Below are 20,266 nucleotides of genomic sequence, written 5' to 3'. Positions count from 1 at the left end.
TACTTCAAGGCTCAGAGCTAAAAGAGCAGTTTGACTTCATTTGTCCAGTTGTCAGTTAATATTCGTGTGTAAGTATGGACAGCTGTTTGTGAACTTGTCAGCCATATTAACCTCATCCTGCTGGAGGTGTGAGTCTGTCAGCTGTGTGACTGTGTACATGTGAAAGTACAGCCATACACACATCAGGCGATTAATGTCTACCTTGTGTATCCGTATGCAGAAGGAGAAAATAGTTATTCAAGATTTCTTTCAGTTGTTTTGTTTTGTTTTTTATGGAGGGAAAAGTTCGTGATTTAATCAGAGTTCACACACACCTAAAATTTCCTTAGTATTTGTAGTATAGTAGCCCATGAAACGAGCGTCTCCGCCCCCCACAGATCAGACACCGGGGTACGTCGGTCGTGCAGGGGCGCTGTGTGTCCTCAAGCTGTGGCTGCTAGTGTGCGCCGTGTCAGCAGGAAGCCCGCCCACCCCGCAGCCATGGCAAATGCCTTCTGAAAAGGAAGTGCGCAGCGCAGCGGCACGGCAGAGGGGGCTCTCCACGGGGCAGAAATAATACAAACTGTCGTATATAACCAGCAGCTGTTATTCTTTACCGATAAACATGACAGCGACTGTTATGTCTCCTTTCCTGGAATACAGAGAAGTCTCCAACAAGGTAAATGACGGCTCCCTTAGAGGAACCGGTCAGTTAACTTTTTCTTTCCTGGACAAAACATGCTAACATTAGCCTAGCCACTTTTCTTACTGCAAGTTTGATGTGAAGTTTTTCAGACTCTTAACTTGTCACCCGCTACATTGTTGGCTAGTTTCAGCACATGTCGTCTAGTTGGTTTACTTAAAGTGATTAAAAGTAAGTATTTGCGCTTCTGGCTAACTGGTGAATGTTGGCGCAGAGTTAGCATCGTTTGTGGGTTAATGTGAGTATGGCGCACACTAAGCAGTCACAGTTTAAAATTACACTCAGATGAATTTAGTTAGATGTAAACGTCTTAAGCGTTTGGATGTTGCCCAGACGTTAGCCATTTGAAGTTAACCAGCGTTTATTAGCAGACCCTGTCTCCGTCTGTCTGGACATGAACTCTGTGCTGAGTGAGCTGGTTTAACGTCACCGTGTTTACTAGTTTTCAAACAGCAACACATTGTTTTATCGGCTTTACGTTAGTAGTTAGAGTCGTGAATTGGCTGCATGTCCTGTGGAGTGTGAGAAACTAGACTGTTCACTTTTTGTGTCCACCTACGCAGTGCGCAGTTTCTATTGAGGGCATAAGACGTTGTGTGAGTTGCTGTTGCTTAGCTAATAAACTGCGTGGACGTTAGTATCAAAACACAGGAAGGTCAAACTGCAGTTCAGTCCAATACTGAGCCACGACAGAGCCCAGCGCAGAGGACTCTGTACAACCACGCTGTGCATGTTTACGTGCTGTACACAGTAATCAGTGGGCTCCTAAAACAATGGGAAATCACTGTCAGTGTCAGTTTATGCAGGACATATACATATGCCCCTGTGCTCCTAACAGTAGGATGGAAAAGTGAGCCACAAACGGATCTTGTGACCAGGTATTGGTTATCATTTAGACTCTGCTTATCAGTTGTGGTTCTTCTGATTTAAGGAAATGGCATTCTATTTTCAGCAGATTTAAACTGCCATTAATAGTCCTTTTTTCATTAGCACCTGGGGACAGTGGTTAAAAAAAGTATATGTATATATGTGAAGTATATGTATGACTCATTGTGGATTTTGAACACACATTCTTATACCTTCCTGTGGGAAATGCTGTGTCATGTTGGACACTACACGTGACTGGTGTGTAAATGCTGATGTAAACAGAAACACATTAGAAGTTGAATTAAAAGTCATGTTTCTCAATAAACCACTAGTTTTTTATTAAATAATATTAAAAGGAGTCTGTCAAGGTATATAATGGGTGCACTGGTCAGAAAGAGTTGACAAACACAGCATATCACTGAGCATTCTAATTACCAAAGAGGAAATGCTGTGTTTATTCAAGTACTGCTACACATTTCTCTTTTCAGAACAATAAGATGTTAAACTACAGCAACAACAACAACAGTCTTAGTGGACCTCAGCTGAAATCTGCCCCATGCTCCAGTGCCAAACTCTCCTCTTGCACCCCCACTGGGTCTCTGCTGGACAGGAGGGTGGTGGGGGCCCCCTCTGCAGGAGGCCTGTTCCAACGGCGTCAATCAGTCAGCCCCCCCAATACAAAGTTCAGCCAGAATCAGTTTGTCAACAGCCTTAAAACGGATCCTTCACTGTTGTTGGGTAGCAGCTGCAGCAGCAACAACAAGGAGAACCGTTTCCGTGAGCGCTCGTACTCAGAGCTGGGGGACAGGCTGCGTCCTGGTAATCAGGTGATGGTGGGTGCAAGCAGCCAAGTCAACTCAAGCCGCTATAAAACGGAGCTGTGCCGACCGTTTGAAGAGAATGGCACCTGCAAGTATGGTGATAAGTGCCAGTTCGCCCACGGCATGCATGAGTTGCGCAGCCTGAGTCGTCACCCAAAGTACAAGACTGAGCTGTGCCGCACTTTCCATACCATCGGTTTCTGCCCATATGGCCCCCGCTGCCACTTCATCCACAATGCAGAGGAGCGCCGCGGGCCCCCTCCCCTCTCTGCTTTCAACAAGGTGGAGCGACCTCGGCTGCAGCACAGCTTCAGTTTCGCCGGCTTCCCAAGCTCTGGTGGTTCGCAGGACAGCCCTACCTCTGTCACACCTCCACCCGTCTTCTCCACCGAAGACGTGACAGAGTGGCAGAGCAACCCCTTCACCTACTCCAGCCAGGAGCTTGCCAGCCTGTTTGGCCCGAGCTTGGGGCCCACACCTGTGTCTGAGCCTCAAGGTGGCCTGGCCCCACCTTCCCCGACCACCCCCTTCTTTTTTCAGCCCACATCTGAGAGCCCCCATGGCCCCCCAGACTCACTGTCTGACCAGGAGGGATACCAGAGCAGCATGGGCAGTCAAAGTGGCTCTGAGTCCCCCCTCCTGGATGCCTCCCGTCGCCTCCCCATCTTCAGCAGGCTCTCTGTCTCTGATGATTAAGGTGTCTGCATCCCTGGGCCTGAGATGGGAGTGATGGAGGGGGAGAGAGAGAGAGAGAGATACCATTCAGCTTCATAACTCCCTCCTCCTCCTCCTCTCAACTCTGTTTACAGCAGAAAACGCCTGGTCTGTGCATTGAAGTTGTCGCCAGTGAGTCACATCAGAACACCGTATGCCTTTTCTCATTTGAGGATTGTCTTACCTTGCCTTAAGGTGTAACCCCCCCAGTCCCGATCAAGTCTCTTCAATATGATGAACAGTCGGTAAAGCAGAATCATTTTCATGTTTGGGCCCTGTACTGGTGCCATAGTAGGAGGAATGCGAATAATTGTGAAGAGTAGCTCAGAGATCCCATTATAAAGTAATTTAATAGGAGTGGCAGCAGGGTCTCTCTGTGTGTGTGTGTGTGTGTGTGTGTGTGTGTGTGTGTGTGTGTGTGTGTGTGTGTGTTCGTTCAGTACAGGGTTATTGCCTGTTACTGCCTCTGCAACCTTTACACCTCCTACTGGCTTGTGACATCTCAGTGTTGAACGTTTAAAGGATCATCACCATAAAATGAACAAGAGAAAGTCAGTAGACAGTATTTATAAAAGTGCCTTGGAGTTTAACCATGACCAACAGTAAGCTTCTTCTAATCGCCCAGATTCCTGTTCCTCTGTCTTGTGTCATTGTGTGTTTCCTTCAGTCAGGCTGGGATTCTGGTGCTGTGGGCCCCCTTTCACTGAGCTGGTTGTGAGTTACCATTCTCTGCGATTTTGAGTGCACGCAAACTTTGAACAGAATTCAAAACAAAATTCTGGAGTTGGAAGTTCAGTTAAAGGGCCATTTCACTCAAATTACAAGAAAACATTCTCTCACCTCATGTGCCAAACATGTATGGTTTAGGCTTTCAGTGACCACATTCGGACGTACCTGTCACTGAGATTTCTGCCTCATCTGCCATCATCTTTATTTTCACTACATTAAAGAATGCGTTTGCATTAATTGAGCATCACTTGTGGATCATCCACAGAGCACACTGGAGGCAGTTTGTTTTGTAGATAGCTGTTCTCCCTGAAGTCAGGGACACTGCAGGTGTTAAAAATTTGGAATTCAACAATTTGGCAAAGAAGGAAGAAAGAGAATGTGCTGTTGTTGAAAAAGCAATTGAAGAGAATGTTGTCTTTCTTCTTTTTATTTTGGTAATTTGGGTAATTGAGTGAGTCCTTCACAAAGTGCCAGTAGGCTAAGTCAACCTACAGTTGATAGTTTCCTGCTCTTAATCTGCCTCAAAGTTTTGATCATTAAACTCCAGCAGCTCAGAACCTTTTTTTCCCCCCCAGACCCTGTAGGTCAATTCTGTGTCTGCGCTGATGTCTCAGTCAGCTGTTTGAAATCATATGAGCGGAAACTCCTGTTAATTCCACCATGTTCAATATTATGATCTTATTATGTTGGTTATTATATTGGTTTGTTTCCCAAAGCCCTCAGAGTTCAGGCTTTGGCTGTCACTGCTTATTTATCAAAATGTATTTATTGCTGATCTTAAGCATTTTTATTTTGTATTTATCTGGTTAATGAAACAATAGAATATATATTTTCTGTTATGTTAAATTATGATCTTCCATATTAATCGTAAGATTGTGAAGACCTGTCTGTTATTTTTATTCACAGTTAATATATTATACTGCATTGACTTTTTTTTGTAACACTTGATTTATTTTGAAAGTGAATCTTAATTTAAAACACAAAGGTTGTATTTATTATTTGTTCCTCCCTCGTGTTGGACTGCGGGTCGGGTTCTCTGTTGCAGTCTGAAGCCACATATGCACTAGAAGTGTCAAAGTCCCACTAGATGCTAGAGGCATAGCTACAAGCTGTCTTTACAGAGAGGGGATGACATTCTGCAGCTGCCATGATCCAATTCAAATGATGGAAAAAGCTAATACAGTAATTGCAAACTAATCAGATAACTGAGCTAGTTAACTAAGTATGAATGCACTCAAGGTGCAGGTGGTGCTGGTTTAACAGGGTTCTTCCAGCCAACGTAAACAACATCTGGCTCTGTCACGTCTGCCGGAGATGATACACTGCCGTTGTGGTCAGAGTGCGTGTGTTTGTTTGTTTATTTGTTTACCGGCTCTGTGTCTGGAGCAGCTCATCACTCTAAAGTGTGAAATTTACTGTGAATGTAAATAAAGGCCAATAATTCTTCAATTACAGTTCATGTGAAGGCCTTTGAACCATGATGGGAAAATAGTTTTCTATTCCTCAGATACACAGAACAGTGCCTTCAGTGGGAAACCCTTTTCTACACAGCATCTGCACAAATCATTTTGAACAGGTTATTCAAAAGAGACTATGTTGGTCAACTGAATTTGATTGAATTCTGAACCCTGTTGAAATCTCCCACCTGCCCTCTACAGAATGTCAGATCTCCGATGGAGTAGTGTGTAGTGTTGACCATAGCTTCCAGTGTGTCCAGGCCTCTCATTCCTGTTGTAGCTCGTTCTCTACAGTGCAGACTGGCTCTGGAATAGTCCTGTACTCACATCAGTGTCCTGTGATGATCAGTTACTAAATCAGTTTTACTGACAAAAACATTAATTCCTAATTTGAAAGGATAACAGGCACATACCTGTTCCACTGCATCATGCACCGACTTACCAGCACTTTGAATTATCATCATGATGATGTAAAGGTTATTTTTGACCACTTTCTCCAACGAAGTGCCTATAAATACATTCCAGGTTTCCCAAATGTTGTGTTGATATGTTTCTGTAACAGAGCAGTTAAAAGTCTAAAGTGTATTCACACATGAAAAGCACCTGTTGAATGTATTCTCCAGCAGTCGTGGCTGTCACTACAGTAATGACTTTGTGTCTGGTTTATTTTGTAATGACAGATTGCAGTTAAAACCAATAAAACATCTTTATATTGAGTATGTGAGTGGATCTTCTGACTCAGCCTGACATCCAGAAGTTTACTGAACTTAGACAAAGGATGTAGGTTTGATTTTACATTTGGTTTGGACATTCTTTGTCAGATGGCCAGAATAATAGGCTCACTTGTTCTCTCTTTCTTTTAATTCATATGCAAATATTCATTCATACACAGATAAAGATCTGACTGCAGAGAGTTTACTTGGATGTGTTTGCTTGTAAAACTGGCCTGAAAAACAGGATTCTCTCATTTTAAACAGATTTTTTTAAACTTTTTTTTTTTTTTAATTAGCTTAATAGAAATCAGGAGGAGGAGGAGGAGCAATGTGCTACTCTGTTAGAACCAGCTATCTGCTCTCAGCTATTTTCAAAGCCCATTTGACTGTTTCTTAAATCACAGCTCACCTGAGAGCACTGCAGCTCACTTGTCAGTGTGTCTGTGTTGCTCAGGCTGCTGCTGACAGGATTTTCACAGTAAAACGATGCCTGATATTAACAAACTTAATGATCCACATGCAGTGAGAACTCTGCTCCTGATCCACTCATGGAAGGAGGGAGGGAGGCTTTAAACAGGAAATATATCTCCAGCTAATGTCAAAGAAGACACACGTTTGGGCTGATTGCAGAACATTGATCACAGAACATTCTTATTAGCTAAGCTCAGCTGATTCTTTCACTTCAGTTCCTCTCTAAAAAGGACCTGATGTCTTAACTCACTTTAGGAGCCATTTTCACTTCACAAAAACACTTAACCACAGACGTTTAAATATGAGATCAGCTGATGTTCATTTTGTGCAGTGAAAATGTTTTCAATTCTGTGACATCTGAAACCTTTAAACTATAACTCTCTCTCAAATTGAATCGAAGGCAACTGGACTTGTATTTGTCTGGGAAGACGTTTCGCCTCTTATCCAAGGGGCTTCATCAGTTCGTACGCATCAGTCTTTCTAGTCCGCACCAGTCTGACTGAAGTCAGGACATACAAGTCCAGTTGCCTTCGATTCAATTTGAGAGAGAGAGAACTATGACCTGGATGAATGAGAACATTGACAGACTTTAAACTATAAATACTTTATGTTTCAGATTCACCACCAACTCCACTGCTGCTACGGTCGGGCTGCAGCTGCTCAACAGTCCATAATCCATACAACCCGTGGAGTTTCAACCCATACGTATCATGTGACATTACTGCTGCTCTTTTTCCAAAGCATGCTTTGCTTGCATAGCTGATGACAGCCAGACAGAGGGACTGAACTGTGAGAGACACTTAAAGAAACAGAGACACTTACAGACACTGTGAGAGATTATGGTATAGCTGCAGTCTGTCTTCTTCGTCATCCTCCCTGCTCTTTACACTCCTCGATGTGTGCATGAGTACACTCACATACCTGTACACATGCACACTTTTTTTTTTTTACAACTTAGTTTTTTTACTTTAACTTTGTTTAATGAAGTCTGGGCCCTTGTAGAAAAGTCAAACATATTTCATTATACTTATTTGAGAAGGTTGAGATATGACTGAAATGTTGATTACAAAGTGAACCTACATGGCCACAGGTACAGTAGCGTTTGTATTTGACCAGTGTCCAAAACCAGGAAAATCATCCATCTGCTTTTACAGCATGTGTTGTGCTCCTCTCTCCTGTGATGAATACCTGAACGCTAACTGTTGGTCTTCATTGTGTTTTGCTCAACCTTTCCATTCATGAGAAACTGCTGACTCAGATATTAACATCCCTCTCTCCCACTAGCATTGATCGTTGTGTTGGTGTAATTACCTGCAGTTGGTGTAGTTTACCTGCAAACAATCACAGAGACTGTTTGTTTCCATCCAACCGCAGCAGGAACGGTGCACGATTTTCCTCAGGGTCAAAGAAAATGCAGCACAGTGCATTTCCATCAGCTGCTGTAATGTGATTATAGTTAAAAATGTCACAGGGAAAAAAAGGCAGCAGAAATTCTAGTAGAACTCCTGCAAATCCTGGGATTTCACTGCTGCTTCCCACATAATGAGGCAGTAAGTTATGTTATTGTCAAGATTTCATCTGTTTCCCATGCACCCATGCTGTATGGCGTATTGTCTGGAGCCTTCTTTTCTGGTAGGGTGGAGTGTAATGGTTCATGTGTGGGGAATGCTATCATGTAGCATCACAAAGTATAAACCTGTGATAAGGTTAGATTTACAGAGAACACATTCACAGGAATGGCTTTCAGGAAATCATGTCATGTCATCATCGGCCACTTATCTGGGTCCAGGCGCAGGTCGCAGGGGCAACTGTCGCCCAGTCCACAATGCACCAAAGTCCTATGGCACCTCCCACAGGTGGTGGGCCCATGGGAGGCAGTGCCGCCCGGAGTAGGGCTCAAACCCACGACCCTGAGAGCCTGAGTCTGGTGGTCTATCAACTGAGCTAACCAGACGGCTTCATAAAATCAATAATATCTTATAAAGGGTTTTATCCTCTGTTGAGCCATGGAATTATTGATTTCTGCAGTTCAACAGTCCTCTGATTTCCATGCTAGTGTTTCTGTAAACCTAATAGCATGGAACTAAGGCTTTTGTTGGAGAAATAATCCAGAAGTTAAGTTTCAGGAACTGCTGGGAAACAAATCCCGTGGACTGTGATATGTCATTTCATGTCAGCCCTCAGCTTTAATAGAGCAGCTGTTAGCAATGTTAATGAACCAAGCCCCCAGGACTAATCCCAGCCTGATTTCCTCACAGAAAAGCAGATGATTGGCAGCTCAGTTCCAGAGTACACACAAGCTTGGTGGAGAAAGTTTCTGCTTCCCTTGTAGTACCCTGACCCCTGAACCAAACAACATCTCTTGTGTTGCTTACCTCCCAGCCTATAATCCAGCTCAGAACTGGTGGACTGGCTCCTCTCCCCTTGCTGTTTATTTAACCTTGTGGGCCATTAGAGTTGAGGAGAAAATAAACAGGGGCACAAATATGTAGACCGGCAGGAAAAAATCTATTTTTAATAGACATCTGAGTTAAATGAGGGGCAGCACAGTGGTGCAGTGGTTAGCACTGTCGTCGATAATATACACCATGTCAAAAACTTTATTTCTAATACCAAGGAGTCTGTGTGTAGTTAAACCATCCAGCCGAGCTAAACTTGCCTCAACAGGTGGTTTCAGGTGTGAAGGAGCAGGCTGCCTCGTGCAGTGCAAGGCACTCCGTCTGCTGCAGGGTTTAAAGACACAGCACCTGCAGCTGAGTGTTTATCATTGCCACCAACTTTACAGTTTCACTAGCAGTGTTATTTTGTCCCAGCTGAAAAAGAAGCGATTCAAACTGATGCAGAATCTCCAGTGAAAATACTGACATCACAGCTGGAGCCAAGAGGGATGAGCTCAGAGGATGTATTTTAAAGATACGGTGAAGAGTAGAGGAAAAGAAAATGAGGGCACATGGAGGAGGACTGAGTGTACAGCATATCTCCTGCTAATGCCACACTTCACTGGAACACATTCCAGCTGCTCAGATGAGAGATTACAACTCTGTACTGCCCATCCAAGACTGCCTGGGAGAATAAATACAGCCAGCTAAGTTTATCCATGGGCTGAATCATAGCTGATAGCATCAGGCTGACACATGGAAGTGTAGACATCAAAAGAAAACAAAGCAAACCCATCCCAGACTGAATACAGAGCTGCCTTCTGTTTGAGTCTGTCAGCGATGAACATTAAACCACCAAGGAGTCTGCAAACTGTGTTCCTCAGGACCTCCTTTATGATCCAAACACAGACATGAGGCCAGCTATGTAGACCGGACTGCAAGAGATTTCTAATACACCCAGATGAGTGACAAATTATACTCAGTGGCCACTTTATTAGGCACACCTTATGCAATGAACCATAAATTCGCCCTTACACAAAGATAGTGATGTTCACCTTTTACTGACACTGTCACAGACATCTGATGTGTTTCCAATATTGTTTCCCCCTCGTGTTTGTAAATGAATTTAGTTCCTGTGAATCTTCACTTCTCAGGAACTAGTAGTTTTGCTCTACCTAGTAACAGCCACTGTAATCATGACAGCACAACCACAGCTCTGATCACAGCCACGCTGCTCCCACAGCCACAGCTGCTGCCTGTCACTACCAGCAACAGCAGCAACATAGTATGGAGAACTAACCCAACTAGTTATCTGCACATTAGCTGTGGTGATGCAGGGTTACCTACTGTGACAAGCTAACCACAGCAAAGAGCAAAACCAAAAAGCTGTGGTTCAGAAAATTAATTCCTACCACAACATTCCAGGGACTCTGTAGCCCTGTCATCCATTTAGAGCTTTCCTCTGTGCTTTTGACCTCAAGGAATCTCTAGTTATGTAAGACTGGAACACAAGATACTTGCAAACAGTGAGACATGACTGAGGAAGCACTGCAGGTCTACAGAAATAAAAAAAAAAGAAGCACAGGCTGCTGATTGACAGGTGAATGATGCTGATAGTTGGAAAATATCAAGCTGTGTCACGTGTTGTTTGTCTGACATGATGTCACATTTCAGCTGATGCTCTGTAACTGCACTGTTTCTCTTTGTTTGCACAGCAGGACAGTGTCAGCTGTACAGTGGAGGTGAATCTGAAAGCATACAGTTGTGTGTGTGTGTGTGTGTGTGTGTGTGTGTGTGTGTGTGTGTGTGTGTGTGTGTTTTCTCTGAGTGAGGACTTTGCTCTCTGCTGAAAAGGCCTCGTGACTTTGCTCCAGTTCCTTGCTCATTATTGTGACACAGATTTTCCAGACTGGGCTAATCTAACCCCCAGGTCTGTGCTCTGTGTGGTACTCAGGTCTGCTCTGTGTAACCACTGATTACTCTAAAACAAACATCCACCGATCTACAGTTTTCCTTCATGAAAATACATATACTACTGCAAAAGTGAGTACTTTTCTATTATATGACTGTGTAAGTGTTTATAAGGCAACTTTGGGATTCTCAGTTTTTTCTATAGTTGAGGTGGGTTTTCTCGCCTAACACTATGCTAACAGGCACTGAACTGTGTTACAGCACCTCGAGTGAATACACTGTATATGTATGATGAGTCCTGATGTTACTTGAAGCTGAGTCAGACCTGGACCCAGCAAAGCCAAATTCCTTCATTAACGTGTCCTGCTGCAAGTGTGGTCATATAGAGCAAAAAAATTAAATGCTAACTCTGTGACTTTTAACTGAACGATTGCAGTTCGGGCCTGTCAAGTCTGCAATGGATCAATGGATCAGATTCATGTGTCAAAGCAGAAAAGAGGCAACAGGCGTGGAAGAGATGGACACAGCTGTACAGGCTGGTTGTGAGGTGACTTTCAGCGATAACTTAAATCAACATGTAAAGGTTCTGTGTCCACTGGAAACAAGGTCTGCAGGACAGATTAGCTAATTCACTGCTAGGTAGAGCAAAACTAAACAACTCCCCCTCTTAAAGAGAAATCAGCTAACATGTCAGAGTGAATGATGAAGCAAAGCAAAATGGCAACATAGTCTGATTATCAGGCTACACCAAGATGGAACTCTGCTCTGCTGTGAGTGAACCCTCAGCCACAGAGACAGCTCTGGGACGCCCACTGATATTTTCTAAGACTAATGGAATGGCCATGGCCCTTTCTTTCCAAACCAGCTGCTGTGTAACAGATGTTATTAATAGCTGGGAGTGATGGACACCTAAACACATATTTCAGACCCTTTATTTACCTCTGGGCTGCTGACCTTGGCGTACAGCATGAAGCGCCACCTCTCTGCTGGTGCTGCCACCACCCCCCCCCCCCCCAAGAGCCTGTCAGCGAGGGAGGGTTAGCTTAAACAGGTAATCAGGTGACCTTGAGAGAACACCTCAGTCCTCTAACCACAGCTCAGGGGGGGCTGTGTGTGTCTGTGTCTGTGTCTGTGTTTGTGTCTGTTTGACAAAGAGAAAAAGGAACATGTCTGAGGAAATTTTACATTGGATAATGACAGTTCTTCAGAACATCATACTGTAGATACTGTACATCGCTGAGCTGTGAGGAGACTCAAAGTTCAGCAGAGAACAGTAGGTAAAAAAACAATCACACCATCTTCACAAGTAGGACACAACAAGTGTGCAACTTCCCATCATCCTTTAGTGAAAAGAATGTCTCTGGAATGAACAGCATATGACCAGGAGGAAAACAAAAAGGGCATGAATATCTCATTGCTTTTTCACCAATTAACCTCAACACACACACACACACAATCACTACAAGCTGTAAACAGCATGCAGTGCCTTCATGCTCCTGAAGCTGAGCAGGCAGACAGACTGTGTGTCCTTTGGTCATAGAAACCAGGAGGAACCACCAGAAATAACACCATTGTTCAGCTGAGTGGTCAAACTTCCCCTGAAGGCTCTTGGCCATGGGAACTCAAGTCATGGGAACAGTCACCGTGGTAACAGCCTGTCAGAGCTTGTTAATGACCTGCAAGACTATGAAGGGTCATGTTCAGTCCTGAGCACTAGCAGCTCATTCAGGCTGCTGAGTGCTGAAGCAGCTGATCTGTGGAGGTGGAAGCAGGCCTCACCACCCGGAACCTGCGCTGCACTGCCACTCTTCCTCTGCAGTGTGTACACTGAGGCAGTCCTTACACTTTTCAGGGAGTCATCTGTGCAAGACACCAACTTAATCAAAGAAACTTCAAGGGTTGTTTTTTTCACCTTCATAACATTACAAAAATCAGGCATATCCCGTCTCAAAGACATGCAGAAAAACTTGAATCCATGCGTTTGTTACTTCTAGGTTGGAATATTGCAATTCCTTATTATCAGGCTGTTCCAACAAGTCATAAAGACTCTCCAGTTGATCGAAAATGCTGTGTCATCAGTCATCCACCATGAGTCAGGTTCTGTTCAAGGTTTCTACCTGTTAAAGGGAGTTTTTCCTCTCCACTGTTTCGAAGTGCTGTTCTTGGGGAAAATGTAATGTCTCAGTAGATAATATTGTAAAAAGTATGGTCTAAGCCTGCTCAATATGAAAAGTGCCCTGAGAAAACATCTGTTATGATTCAGTACTATAGAAACAAAATGGACTTGACTTAATGAAGAAGTTTTCCTCATGTTAAAAGTATAACACAATCAGCACACACTCAGACTTCAACTAAAGTTGAAGTTGACGCTTGAGCTTTAGTTTGAGTTAAATCTAATCTTCCCTCACTAATTCAGATTAAATTAAAACAGCAGGTCTGAATTTACACACAAGTTATACTCAATACACCAAGTGGGTGGTAAAATCCCTATGGTTCTATGATTTCTCACTAAGTCATGATATTGTACAATGTAAAATTACACTGGAAAACAGTTGTGATATTTCACCGTCAGGAATTAGGCAATAAGTTAAAGGACAACACAATACTGAAGGTGAGATCAGGACATCAAGGCAGTGGTAGCAGTTTGGTGATTCTCAAACTACCTGCTGATCTGGATGCAAACCTCCGAATCACTGCCCACATCTCCAACCTTCATCATAGTTTAGTGTCCTAGAATGCTCACATGCTAATGTGTAACTTAGAAACTAAACACACACTATAGCTGAGGCTGATGGGAATGTTTTAAAGGCAGCAGAAAGAGTCACTGAACCCTTTGGAATGAGCTGGTTTTCTGCATTCATTGGTCATAAAATGTGAGTTGATCTTCACCTCAGTCACAGTAATAACACACAGTTATAATCTTTTATGTCTTTATTGAACACAAGCATTAAACAGTCACAGTGCTGGTGGAAAAAGTGAGCACTTGGAACTTGGATCAAACCTCCTTTGACGCCAATAGCCTCAAACAAGTGCTTCCAATAGTTGTGGGTCAGGGACCTATTCACTGGAGCTGATACTACGATTCACTATGGCAAAGGGTAAATTTTAACAGCAGAGCTTCCATTTTAATCCAGTGGAGCAAATGAAGAATGGAGAAATGTTAATGTGTGACATGTAAAAAAAACTCAGCAGCTGAAGTTAAAGAGCCTGAGTTGGACAAAAGAATCAATAAGTTTACACTGTTGACTGTTGATTTTAGAAGTTCCATTCTTTCTGAAATCATGGACACGCACTGCCAAGGCAACCACACAAAGATGGAATCCAGAGCGTCTTAAATCGCACAGAAGTGGACACTCTTTCTTGTGACTGAGGCAAAACAAACTTTATAATATTAAATGCCACCAAACAAACATATGAGACATACATCTATTTGCAACCACTGATTTCAACCTCTAGTCTTCGAGTATTAGTGCAAATGGGAAAATAATCTTTGATGTCATGAGAGTAAAGTCATGATATTACGAGAAAAAGGCTGTAATTTTACTTGTTACTTGTTGAGAGTTGAGTTGAACTTCCAAATACGCTGGTGAAGTTCTGCTGTATCAAATGTATGACGCACGTGAGGCAGGAACTGGGACTGAGGTCAGTATTTCTTCTTATCTGCCCAAAGTGATCCAGCCTTGATTCTACTTTTTTTTTATTTGTCATTTTCATTTTGATAAACTTATTTATCCACCCTGTGAATTATTCAAAGGCTGCAGTCTTTTAGCAGGACTCACTCTTATCCACTCTTAGCTGGTCTGTTCAGAAGGCAGCAGAGAAGGCCGAAATCAAACTAATATCAAACTGAATTATGGCTAATGCTTCTCTCCTCCTATTAGTCTCCAGTGGTGACTAAGCAGTTTGATCTGCATGATACATAAAGCAAAAAAGCAACAGACGAGGACCTGGTTTGAAATAGGAATGCATTAGGTGAGGTTTACTGCTCTGACGTGTGCTGGCACTATTTTCCAGAGCATCACCTCCATTTAGACAGGTTTGCTAACTCCTGACTCCTGATGTGTTCAGTGTGGACAAGAACAATACAATAATTTGTGTTATTATTAGTTAAAACAGATTATGTTGTGTCCATAATTGTACCTTAGATGAAGATCTGGCTAATTCCAAAGGGTTTGCTTACTTTTTCTTGCCACTGTATGGAGATGTCATGGAGATACTTCAGTTAGTAACCCTAACCTGAGCTGGCACCTGAGTTCCAAAGTCTGGGTCAGCTGTTGTCTAAGTCTGTTGAACCCAAGTAAACTGTGTTTTATTTACTTTGATTCCAAGTGTGGAGAATAACTGCATTAACCTGACCTGATCTATGTGATCTGTGGTGATGCAGCCTTAGTCTGTACAAATATATCAAGATTCATGGACCCATGTCACTGTAACATGAGATTTCAAAATCTCAGTGGCTGAAAACTGAAAAAAAAAAGTTGTAACAAAAGAAACAGTTAAGGTTAACTTCAATAATCCACTTAAGTTAGAAGAGTTGAAGCTTCTCACTATGTCACACTGATGTGAAGTAATGTGGACCTGCTCAGCTCTCCACGGCCTGCTTCACTCTTGCAACCTGCTCTAAGTCCACCTGGCTCCACCAGTGGCCATCTTACCTGTTCAGCTCTAGTTACCTATTATTCCTTCTTCATGTTGGGTTAGAGGTGATAGTCTGAAACTTTTTTTTAAATTTCAGAATTAGAAACCCAAATAGATGGAGTGTGGATCCACAAAGTCAGAGACGCATGCCATCATGGTACCTTCTGACATAGAACAGAAAAGTTCTGTATATTGTCCTCTATTTACACAGTAAACTGAGAAGATTACAATGAGTCAAAATGAGTCAAAAGTGAGTGGATTAAACCCTTTGGCAGGAAACACTCCCTCGTGTTTTTATTCATTTATTTGGCATTTTATTTCATAGTTACTGTAAGGAGACAGGAATGTGGGGAAAGAGAGAGGAGTGTATGATATGTAACGAGAGACCTGGACTGGAACTGAACCATGAACATTGTGGTTACAGTATTTGGTATGTGCCTTAACCATCAGGCCACCAGGGCCCCCACTCCCTGCTTCAGTTTTCCAGCCAGTGTCCTGGATTCTAAACTTACTGTACCTCAGCCAGTTCAGTCATCACAGAGGGGAGTATGTGTGGTATCTGACTATGACTCTCACACTCACTCACACACACACAGAGAGAGAGAGAGAGAGAGAGAGAGAGAGAGAGAGAGAGAGAGAGAGAGAGAGAGAGAGAGAGAGAGAGAGTATGACAGTGGCCTTCATCCCAAGTGTTTTCATTTCATACGGTGTGTGCATGTGTTTACTATATTTGTGGGGTCTGAAAACTGGGAGTCCACTATACTTGTGGGGCCCAACTGCTTTATGGGGACTACACTGCTGGATCCCACAAATTTAAATGGCTGAGTGATGCTTAAAATGTGGTTTTAGGGTTAAGGTCAGAAGGTCAGTCTATGTGGGCACAGCTTTGGATAATGACTCTGTACACACACACACACACACACACACACACACACACACACACACACACACACACACACACACACACACACACACACACACACACACACACGAGTCACAGCAGTGTTTGGTCAGCTCAGTCCACAGATCCCGTCAGGTTGTAGTTGAATCCAGTCCGTACCCTGATTGGCTGAAGGCTTGGGTCTGTGCCCTCATACAGGGTTTCCTGACTGTTGTTTCCTGGAAAAAAAAAAAGAGCAAACACAAACAGAGACAGAGTCAAACACACGTCACCTATATCAGGGTTCCCACAGGCCAAACAAGACGTTCTCTGTGTATCACTTTAATCCCTCTACATTCAGCTACTGTCTTCTTTTTAGACAGAAGACTGTCACAGGTTTGAGACCCACCGTCAGGATTTCAGCACCAAGTTTTTACACCTCAGCTGAGCACAACTCTGCACAGTTAAGTGAGACTTTACACTGCTACCAGCTCTGTCTATCTGTGCTCCTTGCCCCCCACATTTCTCTCCATGGGTGTATTTTCCTGTAGCAGTACACGACATCCTACAACACATCAGTGCCTCTTTTAAAATCAGAAATGCACTCAATGATCAGGTTGGCCAAATTAAGACTGTCCTGACACAGCATATGTAGTGAGGAGAAACTGCATTAATCAAAGTCTGTGAATGAATTAAGAAAGGAAGAAGAAGACAATCCTGATTCTTTAGTGAGAACTCAGATGGATTGGTGAGTGGCTTGTTACCTAATCAGAGCCAACATGAATAAGGCAGCTTTAGAGCTGTTCACTGTTCATGAAGATAGGCTAGCTGCCAAATCTTTGTGCTAACCAGTGTGACCTTTTCCACTGCAGGAGGTCAGTACACACAGATGAAACTGATATCAATCTGCTTAGTCAAAAAGTCTATTTCTCCGAATGTGGGAGGGTTTAAGATCAAGTACAGGACACCTGCTGTGTGTCCTTGTGTCCTAGCTCAGCACTCAGTACCTTAACTTCCATCCCCTCTTCTGCATCAGGCGCAGAGAGCTGATATGTGTTGGCAGAGCTGGAGGAAACAGTCTGTTGCTGCTTTGTTTCTACCAGTCACCATGTGGGCATGTATGAAGTAAACAGTCACAAAAAATGTTGCTCCAAAACAGACTCTATAAAACAGAACAGCTGAAGGAAAATAGGGGATGGATTACTTCCACAGCTCCTGACGTCAGTGGAGGTATTTTTATAACATTCACTTGTTTTGCCATAATCTATATTCATTCTTCAAAGACAGCACAGGGCAGAGAGGACAGGCAGAATAACAGATCACCACTGTGCCTCTTTTTGTAATCAGGGGACTTTATAAGCCTTCACCATTACATTCAGTATCATCAGATTTACTAGTCCTTAGAAACAAAAATATAATATATTTAATATAAAATGATATTTTATAGGACTGGGTGATAATTATGTGCCTGTTGTGAAAGCACAGAAGGTACATATCTCATTCATTGTGCAATGAATGTGTGGTTCCATCAGGAATAGCGTGTTAAGACTTTTGGTACTGATTTGAGTAACCATGGCGACATAAGTCCCAAAGAAATGATCAAACCCATCCCTTTTCGGAGCCGTATTGCTTCATCTCACACTTCATCACATAAATGACTTGTTCTGTAATCTGAATGCTGGCTCTCTCCTGTGTGTATCATGTTTTGTATGTTGCATGTCCTTCTCTTCCTCTCCTCCATTCCTAGCTGTCCTATCTTCCTCTTTTTCCTCCTTTCACCCAGCCTGGCCATCAGCAGGAGGGTCCCCCATATGAGCCAGGTTCTGCTCAAGGTTTCTTCCTGTTAAAAGGGAGTTTTTTCTTGCCACTGTCGCCCCTAGTGCTCGCTCTGGAGTCAGGCTCTGGGTCTCTGTGAAGACCCTAACCCCTAACCCTAACCCACTTTGAGACAATTTTGATTGTGGAAGGCGCTATATATATATAAAACTGAATTGAATTTCACATAGGAACATGGTTGAAACTTGAAATAGGTGACAAGACTTCGGACTATATTGGGTGAAATCGGTATTTTGATACCTAGTATGGTTTTTATGAAATCACAGTTTACGTTTTTTGTTTTTGTTCTGTGTAATGCAAAAAATCTAAATAAAATATAACTGAATCATCTCAAACACTTGTCTTTGAGTCTGACTAAAGAGCTGAGCATGCTACCTGCTATCAACTTTCCTTGAGTCATTGGACAGCATAGTTTACATACAAAACAAGCTATTACAGAGCCAGTCTGAGGTAAGAGAAAGTTTACTTCTTAAATGTACTGAAAAGCAGAAGTACTCATTTTCTGTGAAAGCAGACATCAGCTTTGACTCCAGACTGTGATTTTGAAAAGCTCTGTTTTGAATGTGTAAAAGCACCATTCAGTGTGAACAAAATAAAGGGAATGAGGTGTGTTTTCTATGTCTCTATCATACAGTTTTTTTTATTATTTCTGCCAAAAAGTCTTCTAATTTATAAAAAGTAAAGCTGCAGTAAAGTGAACAACCGGCGTTCCCGTAGAGTCATCTGTAGGACTGTGTGAGAACAGTTCTGGGAAGACAGAGTAGGGGAGTGAGGGGAAGGCAGCAGGGTGAGCGTTCCTGACATTACCACACTCCCAGCACCGGCCCACTACTGTGCCCGGACCTGTTTGAAGTCTTACATAATAGCCCTAATTTGCCCCCTCCTCTCATAGGCCCCCAACCCAACACAAACACACCAATAATCAAATCAAACTGTTAAATTACAGAGGAGACTCATTATGGCTCTGCATGCAGTTCAGCCTCACAGCAGTTTGGTCATGGGACCCTGGCCTCGCTCACTCTCACAGCTCTGCCAGCAAAAGGCTTCCAGATTCTGCTTCCATCCCAGAGTCTGTCTCCTCTTCTCTGTACTTTGTTTTGTCACCGGTGCATGAAACAACAGACCATGTGTGTATGCACATGGTCTACTCAGTTGCTTCATGGGCAGATCAAACAACTATCTGATTTCAAAATGTAAACTGGAAATGCATCTCAGAAGAGAACTTGACGCGGTTTATCACTGAAGGAGATAGAGATTGGATTCGTCATGGTGTAATATTCTACGATTTCTGTTTATAAATGTCCTTTTAAAGTCTCACAGAGCAGATCCCAGGACTGACTGACTGACAAAGACGGATAAGTCTGGGAGGTCATTGTTTTTTATTAGTTGCTTTCTTCTCAGCAGCACAGTTGCTAACCAGTGGCCACTGGCAGAGCAGCAGCATGTGATACTGCCTGCTAAGAGTAGAGCACAGGTCCCTGCAGAGGTGGTTGATAATTATACCTCTGCATCACCTGTATGACCTGATCAGCTTCTCATGACCCCAGCCGCTGGAGCACGGTCATGTTGACATGCTGTTGAACATGCTGTTACACAGTATTTCAAAGAAGTAATGTACTTCTTTAAAAATATATATCACGTCATTCGCTCTGCTCTCCATGAGCTCCAGACCACAGGGTTATAAATGTAGAGCACACCTAAAATGTGATAGTAAAACTACCTGTTTGTTGGGATTGGCAGTCAAACGGCAGCTCTGCGTGAAGTGATGATGAGCAGACGTTATCGTTGCAAGCCAAAGCACCTTGTGTATAACCATGTCCGTCTAATCTTAAAAGCAGCCCTGACCAACAGAGATAAAATGATACACCAAATGAATCATGGGTGCTTCATTTCCTCGCTCCCCTCCCAAACACTGACTAAATATGGAGAGAATTAAACTCTGTGTTGTGTAATTCCCTCCTTATATAACTGGGACGCTGACATCACCAATTGCTTTTGTTTGACAGTTTGGTGATGACTGTGTTTGTATGAAGACAGTTGACACACATTCACACTCTGAACGCATGCCGTTTCCAGAGACAGAAGCAGACCCAGAGAAGTAGACCCTGCTGGACAGAAAAGTCCATTTCTGGAGGAAATTATGTCCTAACAGAAACAAGTTTTTTTTTT

The 20,266-nt window shown here is 43.0% G+C and overlaps 2 protein-coding genes across 3 annotated transcripts in view; one reads left to right on the top strand and one right to left on the bottom strand.

Moving 5' to 3' along the window:
- Positions 1-500: 500 nt before the first annotated feature.
- Positions 501-10,640, top strand: zfp36l1b (zinc finger protein 36, C3H type-like 1b). 2 transcript variants are annotated; one of them, XR_005896457.1, is made up of 3 exons: positions 501-658; positions 2,038-3,514; positions 10,595-10,640. XR_005896457.1 is itself a non-coding variant. In XM_041064555.1 (2 exons), exons 1-2 carry the CDS (start codon positions 605-607, stop codon positions 3,064-3,066), a joined length of 1,083 nt encoding a protein of 360 aa, XP_040920489.1. In that variant the 5' UTR covers positions 501-604; the 3' UTR covers positions 3,067-5,987. The 2 variants fall into 2 exon arrangements, 1 of the variants encoding a protein (XP_040920489.1); XM_041064555.1 differs by lacking the exon at positions 10,595-10,640 and having other exon boundaries at positions 2,038-5,987.
- A 4,897-nt stretch (positions 10,641-15,537) lies between these two features.
- The window catches only part of rad51b (RAD51 paralog B), a 38,592-nt gene continuing 33,863 nt past the window's right edge, over positions 15,538-20,266 (bottom strand). The window contains exon 10 of the mRNA XM_041064445.1: positions 15,538-16,500. Within this exon, the coding sequence (XP_040920379.1) occupies positions 16,397-16,500 (104 nt within the window). The 3' untranslated portion in view covers positions 15,538-16,396. The remainder of the gene's footprint in view (positions 16,501-20,266) is intronic.

This window comes from Toxotes jaculatrix, chromosome 19, assembly GCF_017976425.1.
Source record: "Toxotes jaculatrix isolate fToxJac2 chromosome 19, fToxJac2.pri, whole genome shotgun sequence".
Classification (NCBI taxonomy): Eukaryota; Metazoa; Chordata; class Actinopteri; family Toxotidae; genus Toxotes; species Toxotes jaculatrix.
Note: the sequence above shows the minus strand (reverse complement) of the source record. Positions and strands in the feature narration are given on the sequence as shown.

Coding starts and splice junctions, on each gene's coding strand:
- zfp36l1b (XM_041064555.1), top strand. CDS start 605: ATGACAGCGACTGTTATGTCTCCTTTCCTGGAATACAGAGAAGTCTCC. Junction 659..2,037: donor ACAGAGAAGTCTCCAACAAG/GTAAATGACGGC, acceptor TTCTCTTTTCAG/AACAATAAGATGTTAAACTA.